Genomic DNA, 27,031 nt, shown 5'->3' with positions numbered 1-27,031 from the left:
CCAAAAACGGAGTGTTTTTTTATGCTTTGCCAGGCCTTTTATTGCATCCTCCAGTTTCTGTGTCTGGGTCTTTCTGCCTTCAGTATTATCTTCAGAAAGTGAAAAGCCTGCTCACTTGGGCTTAGATCAGGTGACTTACTTTGCCAATTGAAGAATATTCCATTTATTTGACTTGAGAAGCTCTTGGGTTGTGTTCACATTATCTTTTGGGTCACAATCCATCTGCACTGTGAGGTGCCATCCAATCAGTTTAGTAGTATTGGGCTGAATCTGAACAGATAGTTTAGCCCTAAACACCTCAGAACTCATCCTGCTACTTCTATCAGCTGTGACATCACCAATACACACCAGTGACCCAGTTCCATTGGCAGCCATTCATGCCCATCCACAGCACTGCCTCCACCATGTCAGACAGATGATGTGCCGTTCCTTTCCTTCTCCACGCTTTTCTTTCCCCATCATGCTGTTACAAGTCAATCTTGGTTTCATCTCCAAAGAATCTTTTTCAGAAACTGCTTGGTCTTTTTCAGATGTTTTCTTGGCAAAGTCTAATCGGGCCTTCCTGTTCTTCAGTGTTACCAATGGTTTGCACCTTGTAAACCTTCTGTATTTAGATTCATAAAGGCGTCTCTTGATTGGAGACTTTAACAATGACGCGCCTACCTCCAGAGTGTTCTTGACGAGTTTTTCTTCACCAAGGAAAGAAATCTGCGATCATCCACTTTAGATGTCTTCTGTTGTCTTCTGGGTCTTTTGGTGTTGGTGAGCTTGCCAGTGAATTCCTTCTTTTTAAGAATGTACTAAATTGTTGATTTGGTCAATCCTAATGTTTCTGCTGTCTGACTGATAGGTTTGTTACGTTTTGTACCTAATAATGACCTCCACTTCCATTGACACCTTTTTGGTCCGCATGCTGAGAGTTCCATGGACCAGCAAATGCTAATTTAACAATTTGAATCCTATTATCTGCATCATTTTTCATGAAATAGTGACAACGGGCCACACCTGGCCATGAAACCGTTTGTCAGACAATTGTGCAATTACTTTTGAGCCTCTGAAAATGTGTGGGGCTGTGTAAAAATGGCCATAATTCCATAATGGTTGATGTAATATTTTTGTTTTATCCATTTAATTAAAGCTGAAAGTCTACACTTCAACCACATATTTACTGCTTCCTTTCAAATCCATTGGAGTTGTGTAAAGAGGCAAAATCAGAAAAACTGTCACAGTCCAAATACTTATGGTCCTGACTGTATATATGTATATATACACACAGTATACACACACATCCTTGAGGTTAATTATCCATGAATTCTTAATCATATTATTTATGCCCAAGATTTAATTTGATGTTAGTTTAAAGAATAATAAAATATAAATATGACTTCACCTCTTTGGTGAAACATTTGTAAAACACAGATTACAAAACATTTAGAGATTTTATTTCTGCGTAAGTCAGAAACAGGTTAATCTACTGAGGGTTGATTGTAATATATAAACAGCTCCTGGATACACATCCACTCCTGTCATTGTGGTAAATATACAATTTCTTTAAAATCAGTCCTTCAAAACTAGATCACCCTTCAACAGTCATCAGTGCACATGTGTAATGAACAGCAGTAAAAACACTGGTAGGTCAATCAATATATACATTCCGCAGTGATATTCAGAAACGGCACACGTTTGATGAAACTCGAATTCAAAAGAAAGTACTTTCTATTGACTTTATGCACAGTAAGCTGAGAATAGACCAGTGTTGCAGAACTCATAATGGATTAATATGAAAATGTCACTACCTAATTTAGCAAAAAAATACTGTAATATACAGTATAACATTTATTTTCCTCAATTATTAAAGGTGAGGCGTGGCATGTTTCTTACAAAGTGCACATCATAACTACTTTCCAAATGACAGACCTTTATCTAAAAAAAGTGTTTTATTTCAAAAGATAAATAAAAACAGAACAAAACTTAATATATGACATTCACAATGAAAGCTTTGTTTTGACAAAAAGTCTGTAGAAGTTGCTTATATGTGCTGGTCTTCAGTGGAAACTGTGCAACAATAGTCATGCCAGCCAAACGGTAGTGTGGGTCAGGCTTGTGTGGGTCAAGCCCGAGTTGAAGAATACTATGTGTGACAAAATGAGCACCAATTTCCATACAGTGTTCATCACAGTTAATAGTTTTCACAACGACTAACAAACATTGTGGCAAGCGGAGATCACCACCAAAACACATATCCCAACAAGTGTGCATAAGAAAAGTCGATTTATAAAGAAATTATGCAGTTTAGAAGTGACATATCTAAATCTGTGCCGTTTCAATAAGCTACTAGATACAAATGACATTTTCAAGGTAGCTCTATAGAGCCTATCCAGAGTCCCCAAGTCAGATTTCCTTTACTTTGCCCAGGAAGATTTTGCCGTTGGTATGGTGGTGCGCATTCCCATTCTCCAGGGGTTTCCCATTGGCCACCACAGAGACTGCTTCACCGGTCGAGCCGTTCTGCTTGGGCTTGTCCTCCACGACGGGAAGCCGATTTCCCTTAATGTAGGCCTGGATCCAAAAGTTGGAGAAGAGGAGGAAGAAGAAGACTCCATACAGCCAAATCAGGTGGATCCACATGGGAACCTGGTAGTCACACGTTTCCATGAAGTAGTATTGGCTGATGTGAATGGAGACCACAACAAACTGTATCTGTGAAACAGCAGGGAAAAGACAGATTGTCATTTCAAATCTCATTCTGACCCAGATCCATTGGAAAATCATATATCCCAGTCATGTCATAATAAATATACATGTAAAAAAGGACCTACAAGCTGAATGGCGGTCATGTACTTCTTCCACCACAGGTATTTCTGGAAGCGAGGTCCAGCAGCAGAGAGTAGGTAATAGGAGTACATGACGACGTGGACGGCTGCATTCACCATGGCATGGAGGGTGCCCATTCCGCCAGCTTAAAAGGGGGAAAAAAAAGATGCATGCCATTAGACATTTGTATGCAAATGTTCAGTCATCGCTCCAGTTTATTGTTTTGGCCTTGCACTGGATGCAAAGTAATGTCAATCTGTAATTTGAGGAGATGTGTTTTGCATTGATGTTATGCTGAGTAAACCTCACCAGGAGTCAGGGTGACACCCCACCACCACGTAAAGGGCATGAAGGAGTGATGGAACACGTGGAGAAATGTGATCTGGCTTTGCTTCTTCCTCAGCACAAAGAACACCTCGAGTAAAAGTAGAACAAGCTCAAGTTAGCGTGCACAAAATATAGATGTCGTAGAAAAAAAAAAAAAAAGGTCAGACAATTAAAGCGAGGGGAAAAAAAAAACATGTCCTTACTGTGTCAAGAAGTTCGACATATTTTGAAATATAAAACAACCAGCTCACTCGAACCATCTACGGGAGTGAAAAGAAGAAAAGTGCTGTAACATCAGTCCGAACCTCAAAGTCGGCCTACGTTGTCTTTCTAGGACACGCCAGCGAGTGCTCCTCTGCTCCCAGGACAATGTCTAACAATTTACCGGCTTACCCGTAAAGTCTCTGGGCTGGTTCCCAATTCACAAAGGTCACATCTCCACGTGTACGTGGTGCCCCATCCAGCCATCAGGAACTGTAGATGTCAAACACACATCAGCAGCTGTTACAAGCACTCTGGCGCGTGAAGAAATTGGGATTTTAGTCAGCGAACGGCCTTATTTGTCAATGATTTTCTTTACCTCGTACACCACGAATGCGTTCAGTAAAACCATGCTGAGGTTGTAGACTATCATGGCCGAGTTGAGACGGAATGGTTTACGGTTTGCCATCAGGTGAGGTCCGATGTTCTTTGAGAAGATGACATAGGCTATCAGGATGGCGGTCATCTTTACGGGACCATCCATCAGCGGGTAGTCGATGACTCGGACATCTTAGGACAATGAAAGCAAACATTTCTCGTCATTATATCGGCACAAAAAGATGCCTGGGTCAACAGTAAATGCACTTTATACACAGTTTGTGGCAGATTCATGGGATAGGTTAAAGAAAGACACGAAGAAAGGCCCTTTTAAAACTTTCTACACAGCATGTTATTATTATGCCTTTAGATCACAAGGTATTCAATCATATTTTCACAAAGCAGAGGTGTAAATCTGTATCAGAGACAAAGACACTTACCAATTCTCGATTCCACAAATGTTTGGAGTTTTAAAATGTTTGATACAGCTTCTCGCAGCATGGTGACTCCTTTTTCCTTTTACTTATTAAACCACTGCGGAAAAAAATAAGAAACGGACAAAAAAAAGGAGATGAAGCCGCGATGAAAGAGAGGCCGGTTGGGCAGGTGAGCGACAAAGCAACCTGTCCCATGTGCAGACTGAACAAACAGGAGACAGCTGCACAGGCTCATCACACACATACCTCTGAGTGCCCTCATGTACAAACTTTAAAAAAAATTAAATTCTGTAGCAGGAGCTCCTCTCACTGCCTGATCCAAAGTGAAGCATGGGAGCAACAAATCCTCACCGGTTTAGCACTAAATGTACTTCCTTTAAAAATGAAAAGCTTAATTTCATTTAGTGATTAACAAAGAAAACAATGACTTGAAAAGAAATCTATGAATATTTCATGAAGGATTGTGAAACATCCGATGTCAGTCTAGAAACAATGACATACTCCATTGCTGACTAACAGAGCAAGTCAAACAGGTGAGGCAAAGAACTTGGCCCTTACAGCGTAGCCAACCTCAGCCACCAAGATATGAGCTGATCAGAGATTTCCAGGGTGTTCTCCTACACTACAGAGCATTACTTTACTAAAAATAAGTCACGTTTTGATGTCCTAATCCAGATAAACATTACTGAGCTGTAAAGCAGAGGGTTTGTCTGGCAAAAGACACCGTGGTGAGTTAAAATAGACACTTCCTTACATTCAAAAAAAAAAAAAACCCACAATGAACTTTACAGGAGCAGCAGGGTTACAAATCTCAGATCACTTAAACTGCTAAAATACTTGCTGATGTGTAAGTAACAAGTGACTCACCGGTAGAACACAAGTCCTCAGCACTCACTCCTGTGTGAGAGGAAAGCAGCTGCACAGCCACGGCAGGCAGCACTCAATCCCGAGAAACAGATCAATCAGTGAGCGCTGAACCACATACATGCAGAGCTTCTCCGTGGGCGGCGGCCTCAAGCCTTCCTCAAATGTTTCAGATTTCTTTTCCTTCTTTTTTTTTTTTTTTTTTTACAAGCAATCGAAAAAAGAGCTGAAAGTTTCACAGGTAAGAGATGTGGAAAGGAAGCGAGAGCGACAGAGAGAGAGATAAGTAAAAGTTGAGAGGCCAGCAATGGGACCGGGATCATTCAAGTCAATTTAAACCCCGGGGCACTACTACAGACCTTGCTGGTTTCAGGACCACACCCTGTTTCAATGCTTAGCTCCACCTTCCTATCCTCACAGAGCCTGTTTGTGATTGGACTGTCTCACCAATAGTGGTGAAGGAAGGGGATGGGGTCATGGTGTGACAGGCCTAAAACCAAGACCCAGGGGGGAATGGTCCCGTTTTTGGGCAAGGAAAACCAGTTAATAAGTACATGAGAATGAGTAAAAAACGAACTTTACCAGTTGGCAATTTTTATTATGTCTGAAAAGTTTAAATGCACCTTTGGTCCAGTCAAAAAAGGATCGATCATGCCACTTCACAAATGTCCATCAAACAGGATTCGGGCTAAAGGTGAAATCAGCGGTCATACATTCATGAACATCACGTCACTTTTTTTTTGAGTTGCCCATCCCTTCCCACGTTGCGGCTCAGAGGCTGGGTTCTCGTCCAACCCTTGCTGCCTATGACGGGCTCTCCTGTGCCTCTGGTTTTACCTGTTTCTCGATCAACGGGGATGATGGGCGTGAATCCCGGATAGAGGTTATGAAATGTATCTCAGAGTGAACAGTTGGCTGGTTGGGAAAGAGGAAGGAAGGTGGGGGGAGTCGTCTGGTTACATGGTGTTTGTCAGGTTAGCATATGGGGGCCACCTCAATGAAGTGCTGGCATGAAAACCTATTTAACATATGGTTAATGCACAACATCTTAAATACAAAACATGACGTGCTGATGTGGTTTTTAACATGCTGAGTTGAATATTTCGATTTAAAACAAGTTAAGGTGTTGGACGGTTTTGTCATGAAGGGAATTCCGGGGAAAAAGAAAACGACAATGATTGAGTGTGGTGCTTGTATGTCATACAGCTTTTAGCTTTTGTATACTGACATTCCATCTCTCTTGGTGGTGGAGAAGGACTAGAACTTGAGCAGTGGCTGTACTAACTGGTCACTCGAGTGTGTGGCTCTCAGTCTCACTCGTCTCATGCATGGAAGAGAAACAAAGTGTGTTAACATATTCAACAGCGTGTGTGTGTGTGTGTGTGTGGGGGGGGGGGCAGCTGGACTGAAGAATTTCCAAACATACCAGCTGCATACCAGCAGCCAGAAATATGTACTGTCGAAGAAACAAAGCACGACTGATGTGTTAAATGTTCAGCGCGCTGACATGTTTTTCATCCAGACTGAATGTGAGACTTGGTGTCATTGTCTCTAACCGTGCGGTCAGCTGTTTTATTGTAGCTGCCATATTAATACAAACTACAACCCACACTCTGTTCTTCTTGGTCTTGTGACCGTTTCACATTGACCTAAGTCAATGTTTAGCCCAATAGAGTTTATCACATAGAAATAAATAAACAACCTAACATTGGCCCCCAGTTCTCTGCCCAACGGCATAAGCAGAGAATAGACATACCGGGTCGTCCTCCATTTGCCAATTGTGGAATTTAACATTCAATGTGGTAGTTTATGAAACAGCAGCAAAAATTCCCTCCTCAGTGATGCTGACATTCTTGGAATAGGTAGATAGATTCCATGTGGGGAAGCCTCGATGTGACGAGCATGGTGTTTCGTAATACAACAGTATGGTTTGCAACCAAGCTGCATTTCATTAACGGTACTGTTAACAACCTAGCTGACCAAAAACGTGTGAAACAATTATTATAACTCACTATACTGGTCACTATACTGAACGGGGTCAGTTGGGTTCATCATGTGGAGTTCAGGTTTCTCATTCCAGCAAATGAATGTGAATACTGACTCAAAGGGGGCGAGGTTGTCTTTAATGGTCACACTTTTCTCTAAACAGGATCACTAACAGTAGAAACTCACCCATCAACATGCTAATTACTGAGACACCAACGTCTCAGGACACGCATGCTTTGAGATTTGATTGTCTGTTCTTTCTTTTTTTTCACAAGTCACAAAGATTGTATGCTTTGTCTATTCTCATTGAAGAAAGTTTAGCTTCCAAAAAAGTACACAACATTACCACTGTGTCAATAGCAAACCAGTTCTAAATGTTTCACATCATGCTGTGTCAATCAGGCTGACCTGTTGTCAGTGTTGCAAAGTCAAACATGACAGATTATGGATGTGTTTTTAGTCAGGAACTGAAATAATGACAGTATTTATGCAGAACATCTCGAGTCCAGACGAGCTTGTGGAGATGGAGACACTGCTGCTGACCGAAAGATCACTAAGAAGTGTTTCTCTGTGTTTCATGATCTGTGTGAATCCTATCATTGTAATATTGAGAACAAGGATCAGACGATGACAACGAGTAAAACGATTAATCATCAACACAATACTTGCAAATGTAATTGTGTTGTATTCATATATTGATAAGTAGCTGAATCTGTCCAAGGGGACAAACTAGTCCTGAAGAAATGAACAGATCAGCTCAGAAAAACATTGCTGAAAACAACAACGTTGACCTCAACAGTAAAGTGAGCAACAGCGACACCCAGCGGTCAAACAATATACAAGTATGTATGTATATATATACACAGTATATATATATATATATATATATATATATATATATATATATATATATATATATATATATATATATATATATATATATATATATATATATATATATATATATATATATATATATATATATACACAGTATATATATACATGTACAACATATATAATATAACTACTCAGTTAACCTAATGACAGGTGTAGGTTCTTGTCGGTTAACGCCATTAACATTAACAGTAAAATAATATCCTCCAATAAACAACCATTATACCTGTGATCAGTTTGATGTACAAACATATCACTATTTGATTTTGCTTATTATTTTTAATGTGGCATGTAACACACAAATACACACACACGTGAGATAAAGAGAAATGAATAAGCGTCGCGTGGAACGAGCCTCTCTCCTCTGACTGACCTTATTTTCTTTGTTTAATGTTGTGGAACACATAAGGAAATATTTCGACACCACCACCTCTCCAAACATCAACAACTAATTGACTTTTACTTTCAAAAATGACATAAAACAAGATCGAGTCCCTGTGGGATTAAGTTGATTGTATTTTGATTTAATGACAAAAAAAATGACAATATTTTAACAAATTAAAATTGCGTCATACACGGAGTTAACTTTGTCTCAGTACATTAAGTGCCGGCCTGGACACCTATATGTATCTGCTCTGCACAGGATTAAAGCTGTGCCACTTTGGGCATCAGCGAGGAACACTGAACTCTGTAAGAGATCATCGGATACACCTGTTCTGGGAAACCACATTTCACTCAGTCGCTCGCTCACTGACTCGAGGGCTTTGAAAGTAGCCCTAAAGCCGGACGTGACTTTTACGCACAGTAGTGGACACGATTAATGAATAAAATGTAAAAACACACATATGACTTAAAATCCGTCCAGATTTGGTCATGAAAATGTGGATGCAGTTTATTTGTCTTCCTCTGTCCCCCGGAGTGAGGCTCCTCCTCCGGGCTCTTCCTGACTGTGAAAACCATTGAGCGCCAATGGGAAGGTGGAACAAACAGGTAGGCGTCCTTTTACAGCGTCCCTCGGCTCAGTCGGTGCTTTCCGCGGAAACAAGTGGACCAAGCAGAGCATGAGCTCTCTTATGAATGAGCCCTGAGGCAGAACTTTGCGTAAGTGGCTTCCGAATGATCTGACACATTTTGTTAAGAGGCAACGGGCTGAGCTTCTTGTGGCTTTCGGGCTCTTTTTAGCTGAAAGACTGTTTGAAAGGTTTCCTGATTAATCGATTGGAAAAATAAAAAAAATGTCATATCAGTAGCGGACACATCTCAATGTGGATACAACGTTGAAGGTAAGCGTGGCTTGTTTTTTGGGTGCAACAGCCTAATTTATAAATAAATCCAGCCTATATTCTAAAACGCATCTTAAATAGTCGACTCTTTACCAGGTTACTAAACGTTGCACTGAAACAGTATGCTTTATGCATTTAAAAAAAAATCTCAAATGAGGACATGACATTTCTCTTGCTGTCTTGTGGTATCCGCTTGGTGTTGCATAATCCAAGAAATGTAATATCTTGACTATCCCACCATGTGACTCACAAAAATAACGCCTCCATCATATTCTTATGTAAGTTTGTGCTGTGATTTAACGTCAGATTATAAGCGTGTGTATATATATATATATATATATATATATATATATATATATATATATATATATATATATATATATATATATATATATATATATATATCTCCAAAGTCCTTTTGAATGTTAAAAAAAGTATTGAATCACTCAAGATGCTAACCTGTTGTTTGCACCAGTTTGTTGATTGAAAGAGTTTGTGTCTCTTACTCTGTCTGACAGAAACATTTTAAGACTAAGGGATGTAATTCTAACCACGTCTGGCTAGCTGCCTCTGAATACGGGTTTTCTGTCCTCCACAGCTGCCGTATTGTCTTCAGCGTTAAACTTTGTTCCTCTGGGATTAAGAGAGGACACGCCGAGACACAGCTGATCCCAGGAGGTCAGACGCTCTCTGACCCCCCCCCCCCCCCCCCCCCCCCCCCCCTGCAGGAGGACATGAAGGTCCTGCGGCGGTCCTCTGTGTTTGCAGCGGAGGTCCTGGACGTGTTTGACCGATCGTTGACTGAGAAGGAGCTGGTGTCCCAGTCTAAAGCCTTGTGCAGAGACTACATACTGTCCAGACTCAACCACAACGGGCTGGGATGGTCCAAAACTGAACTCCACCTCTCTCCCTCAAATGCAGCGCTGGCTGACGTGTCTTTGGTGCTTCTCTGTCTTGGTAAGAGAAACCCGAAGAGCTGTAAAGTCTTACAAAACAGTGAACTGTAAAATGAGTTAAGGAACGGGCTTCAAGGGGCAAAGTTACATCTTATAGAGACATGTAGGCCATGGTCGTGGTTTCCTTGTGTACTTTGAACCTCACACACTCAGGAGAGGATCGCTCAAATAAGATGAAGAGGCAGCATTAGTTTCAACACAATTATTTTAACGCTGCACAGTCCTCAGACTTTATTTCCAAGTATTTTGGGGGCATTTTTTTCTACCCGTTTTTATTATTTATACCTTCTATAGACAGATGATGCAGTAAAAGTCGCAGTCAGAGGACATGGTTGTTTAATGGTCAGTGTGTTAACCCCTGACTAAAGATTAAGATAGAGTGTGTGTGTGTGTGTGACTTTTTCATTTGGGTCTTAAAATAAATAAATAAATCAGCTGAATCAGGCGGGACTGAAAAGATACCTCCTCAGTAAATGTAATAACATCCAATAAAATGAGAGGATCAGGACTAATGATCAGTTAAAATCAATCAAAGTGTTTGATTTCAGACTTTACAAAAGGTTGCTAATTCCATGTGCTCACCAGGACCAAAAACCTCTCAAAAGTAAATCATTGTGTGTTTTTCTGAGTGCAAATTAAGAATGCTCCAAAATGAAAGACTTTGCAGTTCTGTGCTCTGGGAACACGGACCGATCAATTGATGATGATGATGATGATGATGATAGGCTGAAAGCTGAGATGACTCAACAGAGCTGGAAGAGATAATTGATCGTATGAGACATAAAAAAAAAATCTAGAGTTGACTGATTTACACAATGCTTTGATGAGCTTCGATCAGATGAGTTAAGGGTCGCGTGTGTGTGCACATGTGTGTGTGCACGTGTAAGACAACAGCTTGAACCAAGTGGTTTTATCTGGAGGACTTGACTCACCACAGCAGCTAAAGTGCCCAGCATCTCTTTAGGAAATAAACATTCTTTACTTTTAACATCTGAGTGACCCTCCACCAGCAGATCAGAGTAAACAGTCTGAGCCGGTTGAATGGTTGTCTCCTACAGTGTAACAGTTTGTGTAACCTGGAGCATTTTAAATAATCAGATTAAACTCTTCCCCCAAACAGACTTCATTCTTCTCTCTCTTTCTAACCGTGCTCTCCCTCTGTTACCCAGGCGACGAGCTGGAGTGTATACAGCCCCGTTTGTACAGGAACGTGGCGCGGCAGCTCAACATCTCTGTTGCCATGGAGAACATGGTTTCGGATGCCTTCATCGGCGTGGCAACAGAGATCTTCTCAACAGGTATGCTGCTGCTACTGCTGATGATGATGACGCAGCGCCCTGTATGCTATAACTAAAGCTGTTGTCTTCGGCCAGTACAGGAAGTGATTCACACTTCCACAGCGCCTCCCGCTACTGATGAAGGCCTTCACTGGCATTAAACTGGTGTGAGTCTGCACTTATAATGAGAGTGAGTGGGTGTGAAGATTTTTAGTCTTACTTTTTTGTTTTGAATGTAGGCCTTTTATGGCCCGCGCAATATCCGCTTCTGCCGGCTCTTGGTCTTGAATTCTTGGTCTTGAGTTCTAAAACGTTGTGACCACGCTAGCGCGTCGCTCTAGGGACGTCGATGTCGTTCAGTCGGTATACGCCACTTTTGTCCAGACTGAAATACGTCGGCTACCTGATGGACTGCGGTGACATTTGGTTCAGACATTCATGTTTCTCACTCGGGGAATGAATGCTACGGACTCTGATCCCCGGACATCTCCAGCACCACCATTTGTGGGTTTGGGTGAAATGTCTCAACAACTTTTTGATGGATTGCCATGAAATTCGTGTCCTGCACAGGATCAATTTAAATCTCTTCTGTGTATCTTTTATCAGATCACCTTATCCGATACTTTGGTTTATACCTGCAATACTTATGAGTCTAGTCTTATACGTCCAGTGCAAATGAACAAATGTTAGCATGTTAACACCCTAACTAAACGTTATATCTCGTTATAGCTGCTAAACACCAGTGTGGTTTGTCTTGTGGGGGAGAGTTTTATTTTGATGGATCATAAAGGTGTGACACGAGCATCTTAAAGATTTATCGCCGCGGTCTGTGAAAAGTGATGGAAAGTGCAACCAAACTTGCTATAATTTATAACGGTAGTTGGTCTGATATCGGACACGTGATTTGGTAGTAACGTGAATGTCTTTGTAACTTGAGTTACAGTTACTGTACCAAACTTTAATTTACACTATGCCCACTACCTCGGAAGAGATCTGTGATTTCCTGTTCATGTTACGTTGTCCTGAGTGACTTGTGGCGAGATAACACAAAAAAATAAGTCTGAAATAGTTTCTGGTCAAATCTTTGTTCAGTTTTGGTCTTGAGAGTTTTCTCAGTCTAATTACTGTCGGGGTTGAATAGTTTGTGCTGGCTGTTGGACTTATTAAAGTTGCCTTGACAACAGATCTGCTTTGTACACAATTCAAAGCAGGACCAAAAAGAGCTCAAAAATGGATTTGCTTAATGTCATTTTCATGACTGTGTTCTGCATAAACTTGTGCTTGTTTAGCTGTCACATGGATGTATTTCTGGAAACGGCGTGGGATTCCTCCTGAAGAATAACAAACTGGTGAACCCAGGCTGCCCCAGCCTTCTGCGACGGGTTGAAACCTGGATATAAATAGAGGAATGTATCAAAGTTTGTTTTTCCCTGCCGTCTGGAATTTGTTTTATTTAGGTTTTTCTCATTCGTCACTATGCCTCCAAGTGCTTAACATGACCACAAAGGAACGATAAGTCCAGTGAATCTATGTATCGTAAGCAAACCATTTGTCTTTAGAAGCGGCCATCTGTGCTGCGGTCTCTCTCAGTAGAAATCGACATGACTTGCGTCTCCTCCATCTATCTTCGCCTGCCTCCCACTTCTGTTCCTCCTCTTTACGCCTTCTTCTTCTCCAGCTTTATCCGTGACGATCTTGTCTCTATTCTTGGCCTGCTTCTCAGTAGGGAGAGTGATGTGACGTGATCAGACAGCTTCCGTGGACATTTATCTCGTTTAAGCTTGCCCGGAGCTCGCTCTATCCCCTTATAGCCACAGCCAGACACTTTTCGGTCAGCCATGACAATGTGAGCTGGCCTAAGGAGGCTAATGCCATTAGACCCAGCTGCATCACTGACGGATGTTATAACAGTCCCTGCTGCCCTGGGAAGTGAACCTAGAAATGGCGGGATGCCATCAATTGTCAGACTGGATTGTTTCACTTGAAAGAAGCTTCATGACTCCCTTCATTTCCTGTACTTGTTGACCTCCCCGCTGTAGAAACGGCATGTTCACCCACCCCCAGGGAAAAGCAATCTCACACTCTTTCATTTAGAACTGGTCTCTAAGATGTCTTATCAGCTGCCGTAACACAAACGCACTGGTTTGTTGACTTAAACCTGACATTTACAGTTTATTTCAGTACAAGGTCCACCGACATGCCCCACATGCTGGGAGGCAGATCACAGAATATGTAACAGAGAAAGCATCGAGAGGAGATGAGTGAGTGGCACCCATGAGAACAGCAGAAGGAGTGTTTTATGTTTATTGATTCCGGTCAGGAAAATTCTGCGACTGAAGCTCGGGTCTTCTGGACAAAGTGTGATATTTTTGTTTCCAGCTTGTCAAATGACAAGCAAGACAGAATCAATATCAGCTTGAATTGCTGAAGTGTAAAGATCCCCTCCAGACATGTTTTTCCCAAAACATTTAATGATGAACATCTATCCGTAGACGAAGGTAAAGAAGACATGAAGCGTAACTGGGTGATGTCTGTTTTTCTCGCTGTAGGTATAACGTGGGGTAAAGTGGTTTCCATGTATGCAGTAGCCGGAGCCCTGGCAGTGGATTGTGTCAGACAGGGTCATCCAAGCACCGTGCACATCTTAGTGGATGGTCTGGGACAGTTTGTCCGCAGGTTTCTGGTTCCCTGGCTGAAGAGACGGGGAGGATGGGTATGTGACGTTTTTATTTGAGGGAACTTTCCCCACATACTAAATAATATTTCTCATTTGACAACGAGAGGGAATAAAAACGCTGTGGCCCTCTCCTGGTTACAAAAATGCATTTTTAGCTTTGTTTGGTACAGACATTCATGTCCCCCTCAGAGTGAATTGAAATAACGTTTGTTATATCATCAGCTGAAGATTTTAATTTGCCAAATACTTTACTTTCAAAACTAATGCCATTCCCATCAGCCTCAGCTGGAGCATGCTAACACGCTAACTAAGAAGGTTTACGTGGTAAATATTTTACCTGCTAAAGCGCTAAAAAAATTTTACCTCTTGACACCCTTTCCCTGAATTTGTTTACTGAAAAGTGCAGTTTTTGTTCCTTTGTATTTGGCAAGAAATTGCAAAAATGTCATTTTTTATGTTTCATTGTCTAATTTAAAATATAAATGTCCTTTTATCAGGCGGAGATCTCGAAATGTGTGTTGAAGAAGGAAGTGACCCCTCAGCACCACTGGCTGTCGTCTGTCATAGAATCCCTGAATTACTTCCTCACTACAGTCTACGTCTACATCATGAAGGAGCCATGAATGAGCGCAGACAGAGTGCACTGGAGTCCTCATCATTGATGTGAGATTATATCTCAGACTTATTAATAATAATAATGGATGGAGTCGAGATGGCCGCTGTGCCTGCCAGCGCTGAATGGCCATCAACAAATGTCTCATGAGCATCGTGTTTGTGTCATTTTAGTTTCGGATACAGGATTACCTCCATCGAAAGAGTGATATTGTGATATTGTGATATTTCTGAGCATGAATGGCAACGAAAAATGTTTGTGTCCCTCCACCGGTGCAGAAAACCTGGCTTTGTAGCTGTAATGTGTGTGTGTGATGGTTTTCAGGTTGCACTCCTGAGAGAAACAGTTTGATGTTCGTCTCAGTAAATATACCTGAAGGAAGAATGAAAGTGAAAGTCACGTTTGTGATAAATTGATTCTCAGCTGGCTGGGTCTCTTTGAGTTTTCTAAATCTGGAAAGGACTGCTATCACATGGTGATTTACCCGATTGTACTTCACCATGACAGCACAAGCAGCGTCTCTTCCAGAATATGATTCAACTTTCCGCTGCAATTTTAGACTCCGTTGACCCAGAAATGTTGGGTCTCATTTTTGGCCAAAGAAGAATGGTTCTAACTGCATCCGGAGTAGTTTGGTGAACTCGATTTCCTTTTTTTAAAAATCTGTAAATATTTTTATCCATGACTTTTTAAAAATCTTTTTTATTTTGATTATGACGAACAATTGAAGCCACTGCAGTATGAAGACAACGGCTCTTCGGGATGATTGTGTGGGATGTTTGATCGTTGTCACTTTCAGTGTTAATTTATTAATGTGTGCCTGAATGTTTTTGTTTTTTTTACATCCTCAATAAACCTAAAATCTTCACGTGTACTTATTGTGGTAATTCTTTGAAGAGACTTAATCCCACTGATCTGACACAGGCGTTGAAAGTGGAGCTCTTTCGCATGTCGTCCCAAACCTCTCATAGACTTGATGCTGGAACACCGTAATGCTAGAGAGCATCAATAACATCATTCATGTTGATGACTCATACATAAAGCCATAGGGACAGAACAGGAAGCTTAAATATTGAGATTAAAATGGATGGAAACAAAGTAAAAACCAAAATCGGTGAAATTACTTTAATTTCTCTTATTGCAGCCTGTAGACGTACACCTACATGTATCTGAAGCACTCTACTGAACGACGTAAACCAACCTTGGACATTCTGCTGAGACGCATGATAAACGTTTTAACACCCAGTATAGGAACTCTCTGTAGAATTTACACAGAAAACACTGTTCATTGACCCCAGTAGGCCAGCAGTTAATTGAGCTTTCAACCTTAAAATAGTGCAGTGAATGTTAGAGATAACAGGACACTGTACGTAACATTAATTCATCAGTGCTTTATAAGCTTTACAGCTCCCATGAATAAATATCCAGACCATACATATGAAGATAAGGCGAGCACCCATACTCAAGCAAGGCCCTTAAGTACAATATGAATAGATTAAAGGTTTGCTGTGGAGTTTTAGACCTCTAATGTTAGTTTCACTCTGTTCCTTTGACATACGGGTGGTGGTAAAACACCAACATATAAATAAATATGTTAGCAAAGGCAGAGAAGAAGAAGACGTGGATGTGAACATTCCCGTTTTGGAGACTAAAGGTGAATGTAAACAAAGCTTTTGTTTTGTTTACGAGAAAAACTCCACAGGGCCCTTTTACCTTTGACAGCAACATTAAATCTCCATCTGTAGTGTCTCAAACAACACCCAGTTATGACTATGTATTGTATTAATGCCATAACTCAAACTGTATATGATTATCTGACTAAAGTCCACAACATTTATCTTTCCTGACCAAAGTACTCCCTAAGTACAGGAAGCCTGCCGACGGTAGGTGATGTGCAAGTGCTGCATCAGTGGTTGGTCGTCTGTTGCCATGGAAACTGTCTGCTCCAGCCTCCCATCTGGTCGGAGCTGAATCACTCGAGAAATCTGAAAGATGGGAGAGAGCAGGCGAGGTCACCGACACAAAAAGGAGCAGAAAACATTTCATTGATGAAAGTAAGTTCTGTTCGTGCTCTGTGGGACACGCTGCGTGGGCAGCGTTGTTCCACGGATTTGATTTTAGCGAATAAATTCAGTAACGGATACCAACAATGGGAGCATGACGCATTGTCAGATTACAGCTTTACCTTTTGTACATGCGGCTCTCTGGCAAAAGAGACTCTGGCCAGCGCCTGGCTCTGCAGGTTCAGCTGCTGCGCCGTCAGCTCTCCCTCCTCGATCTCCACCAGACCTGCACACAAAGACACACTGGACTCAACACATGAACAGGAAAGTGGGCGTGTGCGTTTGTGTACGCGTTAGCCATCATAAACGTGTGTACACAATTTAATTTTATACGGATCATCTATATTTCTTCTGAGGAATAAGGTCCGAATTGTTTTTCGAAAATAGTTTTAAAAAAGTGTAAATTGGTTGAGAGTAATTTATTACCGAATGCAAAACATAAAAACGGCAAAAAACAAGACAAACTGACACAAAGAGGTGTGTAATTGCCAAGTAATCATGTTTCTGCATCACGCCTGGAATATCACTATGGCCCTGAGTCACATCTAATATGATGAATGCCAAATTCCATAGAGAGATACATTTTGTGTGTCCACATTAAGTGTCTGCTTCCCTCACAAAAACCTAAACAGCCTCTCCACATCTGGAATGATTTTATTTTATTTTTTTTTTAAATTGCAAAATACGAGCAGGAGCCTGGTCATCAGAAACGAGGACGCCTCCAGCATAAGTGTATGTAACTACCGGAGTTCTGTGCGATGATGAACGCCACTCTGTTGACTCCCGGCTGCATTCGAATGAAGCCACACTCCCTGTGCAGAGGCTTCTTGGTCTCTGCATGGAAGGCGTTGAACCTGTCAAACACAGTAAGAGCGAGGAATCAACTGAAGATTGATGGTGCACTTTTCCTACCGATGGGCTGCTTGATCTGGTATTTTAGCCATCGGTTCAATCAGAGGCGGCATCAAAACACAGTTTTTTCAGGCCGGTGTTAATCCTCGAAGTCTGATCGCTCACAAAATAACCTACGTGAAGTTGATGACTGGTTGTCCCACATGGCTGAAGGTCAGTGTCTCCGTGTAGTGGAAAGGTTTGATGGTCGTAAAACAGCCCTCTCCAGGTTCATCCGACTCCCAGGTACCCAGCAGCCAGTCTAGAGGGAGGAGGGCTGGGTTCAGATCCGCTGATGCTGAAAAACACAAACTGTTTATGCTGCACCATCACGAAAACAGAGCAAAGAACTTCAATACGAGGTGATGATGGGTGATACCAAAAATGTGATTAGATTCGAATACACTGATATTACTCAACATCAACAGGAAGTTTGAATGTACTGATAAAGAAGAGAGCATTTTATACATTTTGGAACAAATATTGATACATACATATATATATATACATACATATATATACTAATCATAGTGTAAGTGGACAATAGTGAACTTCTCAATTTAAAAAGCATTTCTCTAAATCAACCAATAAGTGTTATTCATTAACAATGGCTCTGTTCTAATCAAGTGTCCCAGTAAGTCATGGCAGCGAGTCAGCACACAATACCCGGACCTTGAAACTGAAGCCGCTAAATGGAGTCAAGCCACATTCATTTGACTATTTACACCTCTGTTTTTTCCAACTGTGACATGTGACAGTTGAAAAAGGCTTATTCTCTTGGATCTATAACCTGATCAGGTGATCTCACATAGATCAGGATATCTTTTGCCAAAGAGACCCGAGTACAAACATGGCCGGACAAAACAGGACAAGTATAAGAACGTATGAGCTGGCCACCTCTGTTTAAAAAAATAAATAAATCAAAAGGACACTTTGATTCACTTCTGCCCATCTTGGGAGAAAACGCCTCCTCATTTTGGGGAGGGGGTGGGGTGGTCCTTTTCTGTTGCCATGGTCCAAGGACAGAGGATGTCGTATGTACAGATTCCAAATCTGAGGTAAATTTGTGAGTTGAATTATTTTTTTTAAATCACACATCTTTTTATTTTTTTTATAAAAATGTTTTTTTTGATCTCATCTTTTAATAATCTCGTCTTTTCTTTCATTTTATTTGTTCTGATTGTATTCTGAATAACGTGTGACTGTAAATATCACAGTTATCAGAGTTTATCATTTACTTTTATGAAAATCACTTTGTGTTGCATGAAATGTGCAACATAAATCAAGTTTACGGTTATCGTCAATATTATTATTATCAAAGTATTGCCTCACAATTAAGTAACTTATTCTTCACTAAAAGGAAAATAAACTGTGGGTGAACGCTTCATATATTTCACTTCGGCAAAACATAAATTAAAGTATATTCCCATAAAGCATCTCTGTTCTATATACACTGTATTCAAACAGCAGGGAGGCGAGGACATGCTGAATGGAGGCGTGAGAGAGTTTAAATCAAAGTGCTTCTCTCTACTTTTGACAGTGGGTGGCAGTAAAGTCACGGTTTGGTCGAAGCCGGAAGAAGACGACTCCGCATGTCAATAAGAAGGTGACTGTTTTTCATCGCGCTCATGTAAATACAGAGATCTGTGCCAACAAGCCGCAGTTATCGCGGACACATTTCAGTATCGATCACAAACAAGCTCAGCACTCTTCAACATTCAAACGTCACAACATATACACTGCAATTAGTTTCATCACGAAAGCTACAGTTCTGGCTCGTCATAATTGTAATCACGACTATGATTTTGGTAATATCCGTAATGTTAATTCGGGATAGTGAGACTGAGCTCAGGCTTGCCATAGACTTCAACGTGCAGCTTCAGTTGGATGCATACATTGCATTGCCTACATTGGTGCTTGTAATTTAAAATGTAACCATCGTCCTACCTGTGTGACTGAAAGGACACGCCATTAATGCACCAAACTGCAGGCGAGCGAGGATGAATGCATCAAATCAGACAGAGATTCAATGACACGAAATGAACAGTTCATCTGCGTCGCTGTTGCGCTAATGTGACGTGGATTTTATATACGGCCATCACAGTAGGGAATCTTGGGAAATGTAGTTCATACAGTGCACGTTTACAGACTTTGTGAGCTGTTTCTGAAATCCCTTCTGTTATCACACAATGAGGCAGGAGGAGTGTTTGATAAATCAAAGCACACTTTATTGACATCTTTCAGCAGCATGGAACACATATCAGCTCCTTGATTTCTAAACCATCCTACTTATACAAGAAAAGCACACGGCTTTAGGTTTTATAAAATCTCTGCAGTTAAAAGCACAGAAAAAATCCTTAACCTTTTTTGCACTGTTCCAGATATCCATCATGTGAGGACACTGAATATTTACTTTTTATTCCCTCATGAATGAGTACAGAGCGAGTCGCCAGGGGATCTGGTCTCTTAAACCTTGCTCTTTTTGCAGTTCTTGAGAGCCTCTGCCAGGGCATGCAGTGCCATGTCAGCATTAGTCTTCTCGCAGTTGTATCCCATCAATCCGATCCTCAGCACCTAATGTAAAGAGAGGTGGAAAGTGCAGTGCATCAGAGCCAGCAGCGACTCGTCGGCAAGATGCAGAAAGCTGTTAAGACGCCCTACCGATGACATGGCCCTTGCCTATTTGATATAGTTTAAATTAGTTAATTTAAGACAATCTGTGAAATGACGTCTGGATTAACAAGTTAGTTTAAGTCAAGATGTGAATTGGTATAGTGGGAATGAAGATGACCATTGCTTCATTATTCTATCCAGGACATTTTCCCTTTGCTAAGTGTTTATTTTAGGGGAAATCATTTCATTTTAAAACATAACCTTCTGCTGCGAAGATGCGGAGACTGATGGCCACATGTAGAATATCTAGCGTAAATAGCTGATGACCATGACCACAGTGCTAAAGTTGATGTACAGAGTGGAGTACCAGCAACCCACCATGCCGAGGGAAGGGCCCAGGCCTCCGTTCATTTCCAGCTGATGGTGTTTCATCATGTAGGCCAGCAACTCCCTCCAGTTGTAGCCGTCAGGAATGGCGACGGTGGTGACGGAGGGAAGCCTCAAGTCCTGCAGGACATTTCAAAATGAGTGGTCTTAACAGGGCAACACAGTGCTGTCTGATCGATTGTAGTACAACACAAACACTTCTGTTTCTAACAGATACGCTACAGGGCTAAAGACGGTAATACTGATTATTTGTATGCAAATTCTTGTTCAGTGTTGTTTATTCTTTTTGTTTTGTGTCCTTGCAGATACGCTCTTTGTTATCCTGCTGTACAAAACGCCCAGTCTGCGGTTTTTGTTTTACGTCTATACCAGGGGTCTCAAACTCATTTTCACTCCGGGCCACATCAGCATCATGGTCGCCCGCAAAGGGCCAGTTGTAAATGTAACTACTCGTAACATATTGATAATTCTCTGCATTCACAGTTTAAAGAAGTCTTCAATGTGCTCACAATACATTTCCATGTTAAATGTACAGTAAGCCAAAGAGCTGCTTCTATGACTGTGTTTAAGTATCTCATAATTCTGACTGTCAATCTCATAATTATGACTTTCTATCATATTTATGACTTTCTATCGAATAACTTCGACTTTCTATCTCATAATTTCGACAATAGGGATATTTTTATTATTATTAGTCTAACTTAAAAAAAAAAATATATATATATATATATATATATATATATATATATATATATATATATATAAACTTTTTTTTTTTGCTGGCGGATTCGCGGGCCACATAAAATGACGTGGCGGGCCGAATACGGCCCGCGGGCCTGGAGTTTGAGACCCCTGGTCTATACCTTATCAGGAATGAAGAGCTTGAGGCCCAAGTCCTCCAGTCCTCTGTACAGGTAGGCTGCCACCTCCTTGTGTTTCTTCCAAGACTCCTCCAGCCCCTAGAGGGAGACAAAGATCGACGAAGTTATGTGAGAATCAGACAAGAGAAGTCAACAGGGGACTATACCAACACTGCCAAGTCAAAACTGCTGCACTATGAGAGGCAAATTCAAAGAGCTATGTCCATTTTCTGGCAAGATGAGAAAACTGCTTCTCCCTATCTTGAGATGTAATACGTTGGACAAAGAAGTCGATATATTTCTGCCAATAAAAGTGATCAGCATAGTAAAAAAAAATCAAAAGTCTGATGGGTCCCCGGTACAGCCCACAATTTGTATATAATAGTTCCTCTACAAGTTGAGATTGTATTTCAGTCACGTAACTACAAAAAGTGGTGAAATTATCTTTTACCTTCTCAGTAACAATTGCCAGACTCTCTCTCAGGGCACAGAATCCAGACACTGGACCAGTGTGGTGGTACCTAAAACCCACAATGACACCCCACAAATATCAAATGTATAATTATAACATTTCCAATAATAGGAATAAATAATCAAAAAATGTAATATTTTTTTGGTCTGCCAGTCTAGTTAAGTTACGGTTTATGTGGTGAAGAGAATGAGGATGTAATCAGTTGGCTGTATTGGACTTACAGTCTGGCAGGTTGGCCATCACAACCCCAGTAGTTGGACAAATGTGTCATATCAAAGAGGTAGGACAGTGGCTTTGTTTTCCTGTTAAACATCTTGTGGCTGTGAGGGAGTAACAGAGAGTCAAAGAGATGCTGGCTTGGTGTCATTTTTGTATGCGGTTGTGACACTTTAGGACTCATGGAAACATGCAGAAGTTCCCTCCTCACCATGCTCTCTCGTTGAAGGAGATGGGTGCTGTGCCAGGAGGCCCATTCAGAGCCTTCTGAGAGCCAGTGTACAGGATGTCGATATCTGGGAGCACAATGAAAGACAGGTGATGTCACACACACAAGCACATGGTAGCTTGTAACAGAATTTGAATCCATCGCTAATCATTGCCTTACTTTGCTTGTCCATAAAAATTGGGGCTGCACCAAGAGATGCAACCGTGTCAACCAGGAAGAGGCAGTTATGTCTGTCGGAGATATATGACAACAGTGACAAATATGACATGATATTTGGTAGTTAGACAAAACCGTTTTGTACGCAGTGTTTGAGGCGGGTACATCGGGAGGCTCACTTTCTGCAGATGTCTCCGATGCCGTCTACTGGGTGACAGAGGCCGGCGGAGGACTCTCCATGTGTGAGGAAAAACAGGACAGGCTTGTGTTTTTCTACGGCCTAGAAAAATAGGTTAAAAAAAAAAGGTTTTTAAACACAAATGTGGGCTGATGGAATGTTTTATAGCTTTTGTAAGTTATGGGCTGTTATACTAGGAACCTACCTGTTCAATTTCCTTATTGCTGAAATATCCTCCAGGTTGTTTTACAATTCTATGTACATTGGCACCTACAGACGGACAGACAGACAGTCAGAGAATACACAATCAATATAAATCAATGTCTTTGGAGACCCAATGGATGCCTGCGTAAAACCGTGCGTAATGACGTACCCATTCTTTCGGCAATTTCTGCTACGCGCTCTCCCCAGATTCCGTTAATGGCAACAAGCACGCTCTCGCCGTGCTCCACCGTATTGAACACCGCACACTCCATGGCCGCGTGCCCGCAGCCACTCATAGCTATGGTCATGTTGTTCTCTGTCTGAAAGATGTACTGGATCCCTCGCTTGATGTCATTCATGATCTGAGAAACACAATGTTTAGATTAATCTGTGACGGTATTGTCACCAATGACTTTCAGTGATTTCAGTAAGTGTGTACAGCATGCGCAATTACGCACAAACTGTTGGTCCTTGATTCCTTTGCAAATATTGATTTCGTCTATTTTTCATGAAATCTGGAAAAAAAAGTTAATATGAATAATTGGTGTACCAAAACTTTCAAATTGAATTTAGTCTGATAAAAACGACATTTAAGTGGTCAAAAAAATATTCAACAAATTTTACCAAAATCCAAATGTTAAATGTGGCAATAAAAGTAACCTGATAATTATGTTTTCCAAGTATTTTAACCCAAACCACGTCTTCTCCTAAACCTAGCCAAGTAGATTTGTTGAGGAGATTTCTGGGTCTGAGGGTCAAACAAAGCGTTTACCTCAAACATTTCTGGATGCATGTGACCAATTATCGGCCTGCCATGTGCAGCTAAGATACGTGGAGATATGTTTGATGGTCCCGATCCGAACAGGTAACGCTGTGGCACTTCCAGCGGCCGGAGCATGCATGCTGGCGGCGGGATGGTGACTGAGGACATGGAGCGGTCCAGCCGCTGCAGAAGAGGCGCGCTCCTCGCGGACAGTGGACTGTCGAGGGCCACTGCTGCCTGCTGGGCGAGCAGCACGCTCCGGCTGAACAAAGCCCGCTGCATCACTCCTGTCGTCGTTCCTGAAGAAGCTTGCACCGAGTGGGATCAACACCGCCAGCCGGAGAGACTGAACCTGACTGTCAGTTTTTGGTGAATGTCTTAAAAGCAAACAAGTCTTTGACCTGTTGGCCACGGGGCGGTGTTCCTGTTAGCCAACCTTTGACTTCAGGGTTGGTAATAAGGGACACAAATGGCAAATCGTATAAGACATTTTAAAAAGTGTTAGTTATATTCTACCTTTGTGGTTAACTTATGCAAATAGCACGAACATTTAACTTTCAAAACTATACACTTCAGCTTGAGCAGCTTTGCCTTGTTTCCCATTTAGGAGACTGTGGAAACAAATCATGGTTAATTATTTTATTATCCAGCCCAAAAAGTTTCCACACTTCAAATGTCACATGTGTGTGTAAGGTTTATAAAATCTTTTCGTTTGAATTTAAGAAAAGTCTCGCCAACACAAAGAGTCATCAGTGTTGTTACTGTTTTGATCCACCACTGTTTTTGTGACTCATTCATTGTTCGGATTCTTAACACTTGACTCTTGCGTAAAAGTGAGGACACTTTGCAGCTTAGAACCGGTTTAGGTCAGTTTGCAGGTAGCTTGTTGATTTAGTCTGCCCCTTCAGTAACAGCAGCTGTGCGTTTGTAAAGAGGAGTCTCCTCAGAGAGCCAATCTGCTCTCTTTGGGGGGGGGGGGGCAGGCACATATTTAGTCATATCCAACTCTGTTCTGTTTGTTGTGTTTTCTTGTTTCAGATGTTTTTCAAATGAAATGCCTGAAGAGAATAATTCACACTGTGGGCTCAAAGGTTTTTACACACGATGATTAATTCAATTATTAATTGTTTAGACATACAGATTGTGTCTAGCTCCAGCTGAGACTGGTGACAGCTAGCTCACACGATGTCGGTGTGGATCTCAAATTGGATTGTATTTGTGCGACGTGTGAAAGAGACATTATTTTCCACATGGTTTTGGTAGCATTTGTGTGAAATATGCACATTGCCGAAAAACACCTTGAAAAAAGATCATGTTGTCAATCTCTGACCACTTCTAAGTGATCAAATTGTAATGTGTCCTCATTCCGTTTTGGGTGACATCTTTATTTTGATCTGCTCTGCTAAGATTATATGACTCCAGATTTATTTTAGTGTGTGTTTAGAGCTGTCCAACCCCAGTGGAGAGGCCATATTATTAATGCTGCTGTGGCTCGTAATTCTCAAAACATAGCAGGGAAGAGGGAGCAGAAGTCATTTTATAACCTCAATAATATCAATACATTTTATTTGTATAGCACTTTAAAAGGTACTCAAGGGGACTTTACATTGTTAAAAAAAAAAAATCAATGGTGACTTCTGCTGGACGTGCAAATTATTTTGGGTCACCAAATAAACAAAACATTGATATTTTCTTAAGTTTTATTCAAAAACTCACACCACACTTAACATCACGTAAACATTAACATCAGCCAATTGTTCTGTGAATGTAAAGTTATTAAAGTATAAATCATTGAAATCATGTTTTTAGAGATGTTACCGATTGAAAGAGGTCAAAATGACACTTAAAACCCAAACCATCCAGGTCAAACATTTACATTAACAAAGATATATTCTGATCAAGGGTTATTTAGCTTTATTTTATGAACATCCCTACAATCTGACCGGGAAACAAAAGAGATAATTTTTACTCTTTGCCTCGTAGAATATCTCTCATATTGTGGCCTGTTTCCAACTGTGGTGTCACAGCTAGCAGGATCACCAGACGGTACCCCTCTCTGAGTGTGGCTCTGTAAATAATTATACCAGTGGTAAATAAATGTGACTCGCTGTTCTTCTCATACTGGCCTTTGCACTGGACTGAACCCTCAGAATCTACCCAAACAGAGCAGGAGGAGGAGCTGGGGAGGGGCAGACAGAAACAGAGAGGCATGTTCACATTCATCCACAGAGGGCTTCATACAGCGCTCTGTCATGCCATAAACATTCACTTCAAACTTCAAAATGGGATGTTATGTACAAGACCATGGCCAATTGAACCAATCTCGTCCTAATTTAAATGACAGAATCACGCTTTTATTTTAAATTCAAATCCGGATTTTTCAAATCTAAATAAGACATACAGTGGATGAATTTAAACAATCATATAATATCCAGTTTTTCACAGATCTAATGTTTTTTTAAATATTAAACAAATATGTATGAAAGTCTTCACTTTGTAATCGTTAAACCAATTCGTAAACGTTTGACTGGTTGTCACGATAGATGCTTTAGAAAAGGACAGTCTGATTATCATTCTGGATTATGATGATACTTGAAGTAACTGTGAGGAATTTTTAACTGGTTATGAAACAGTCTCAATTTAACACTGATGCATACCTTTCATAAGTAAAAGACACCATCAGCGAGAAGATTGGCTATAGTTATTCTTAATGCTTATCATTGGTGACACAAGGACACCATGCAGGTTTTAGCAGACGGCAGTAAAATGAGAGTTTTTTTAAAGGGAATCTGTTGCATGGAAACACGACTATTTCTGTCCGCAGGATCGCCAAAATCAATGCTAAATTAAAGTTTCTGATACGAGCTAACAATAGTCAGATCTCAAATAAACAGCCACACTTTTGGGTTGAACTGAGAAAGTACATCTTCATCTTATATGTTCATGTATCATTAAATGTTTTCTATTTAATATTCAGCAGGAAAAAATAGGCTTTTTGTTGTGTTAAGATGTAGTCCTGCATGTAATGTTGTCCTCAGCAGAGAATGAAGTGCCTCCTTTTCTGTGTATGTTTTGACCTCAGTGTCTTTGTGCTTTGTTGATATAGCCGGCCAGTTGCACGTGTTTTGTAGTGCATGTGAGCATGCCCCACTGGCTAGCTCTTAGCTGCTACTCGACACTGTTAGAACTGGTACTAGAGTATCTTTAAGCACCGCTCTCATAACATGTTCACAGCTGGCCGCCCTGACCGATGGTGTAATCACTGGAGCTAGCACCCACCCTCCGGTTCCCC

The 27,031-nt window shown here is 41.0% G+C and overlaps 4 protein-coding genes across 4 annotated transcripts; 1 reads left to right on the top strand and 3 right to left on the bottom strand.

Moving 5' to 3' along the window:
- Positions 1-1,480: 1,480 nt before the first annotated feature.
- elovl1a (ELOVL fatty acid elongase 1a) lies at positions 1,481-5,340 on the bottom strand. Its single transcript, XM_079285134.1, has 8 exons — positions 5,025-5,340; positions 4,161-4,254; positions 3,722-3,912; positions 3,535-3,615; positions 3,345-3,401; positions 3,124-3,229; positions 2,820-2,959; positions 1,481-2,700 (listed from the first exon to the last, which is right to left on the bottom strand). Exons 2-8 carry the CDS (start codon positions 4,219-4,221, stop codon positions 2,392-2,394), a joined length of 945 nt encoding a protein of 314 aa, XP_079141260.1. The 5' UTR covers positions 4,222-4,254; positions 5,025-5,340; the 3' UTR covers positions 1,481-2,391.
- A 4,578-nt stretch (positions 5,341-9,918) lies between these two features.
- bokb (BCL2 family apoptosis regulator BOK b) lies at positions 9,919-14,725 on the top strand (the record flags this gene model as incomplete). Its single annotated transcript, XM_079285142.1, has 4 exons — positions 9,919-10,141; positions 11,310-11,438; positions 13,967-14,130; positions 14,592-14,725. 4 exons carry the CDS (start codon positions 9,919-9,921, stop codon positions 14,715-14,717), a joined length of 642 nt encoding a protein of 213 aa, XP_079141268.1. The 3' UTR covers positions 14,718-14,725.
- Positions 14,726-15,887: 1,162 nt separating this feature from the next.
- Positions 15,888-19,736, bottom strand: thap4 (THAP domain containing 4). The gene is made up of 5 exons (XM_079285143.1): positions 19,609-19,736; positions 17,800-17,959; positions 17,515-17,624; positions 16,893-16,996; positions 15,888-16,692 (listed from the first exon to the last, which is right to left on the bottom strand). The coding sequence occupies exons 1-5, from the start codon at positions 19,631-19,633 to the stop codon at positions 16,567-16,569; spliced, it is 525 nt and encodes a 174-aa protein (XP_079141269.1). The 5' UTR covers positions 19,634-19,736; the 3' UTR covers positions 15,888-16,566.
- Positions 19,737-20,127: 391 nt separating this feature from the next.
- Positions 20,128-24,021, bottom strand: agxtb (alanine--glyoxylate and serine--pyruvate aminotransferase b; the record flags this gene model as incomplete). Its single annotated transcript, XM_079285132.1, has 11 exons — positions 20,128-20,235; positions 20,653-20,781; positions 21,525-21,620; positions 21,973-22,042; positions 22,215-22,313; positions 22,421-22,505; positions 22,598-22,668; positions 22,774-22,874; positions 22,978-23,042; positions 23,146-23,338; positions 23,749-24,021. The coding sequence occupies 11 exons, from the start codon at positions 24,019-24,021 to the stop codon at positions 20,128-20,130; spliced, it is 1,290 nt and encodes a 429-aa protein (XP_079141258.1).
- Positions 24,022-27,031: the final 3,010 nt, after the last annotated feature.

Source organism: Melanostigma gelatinosum (assembly GCF_949748355.1).
Source record: "Melanostigma gelatinosum genome assembly, chromosome: 15".
Classification (NCBI taxonomy): Eukaryota; Metazoa; Chordata; class Actinopteri; order Perciformes; family Zoarcidae; genus Melanostigma; species Melanostigma gelatinosum.
Note: the sequence above shows the minus strand (reverse complement) of the source record. Positions and strands in the feature narration are given on the sequence as shown.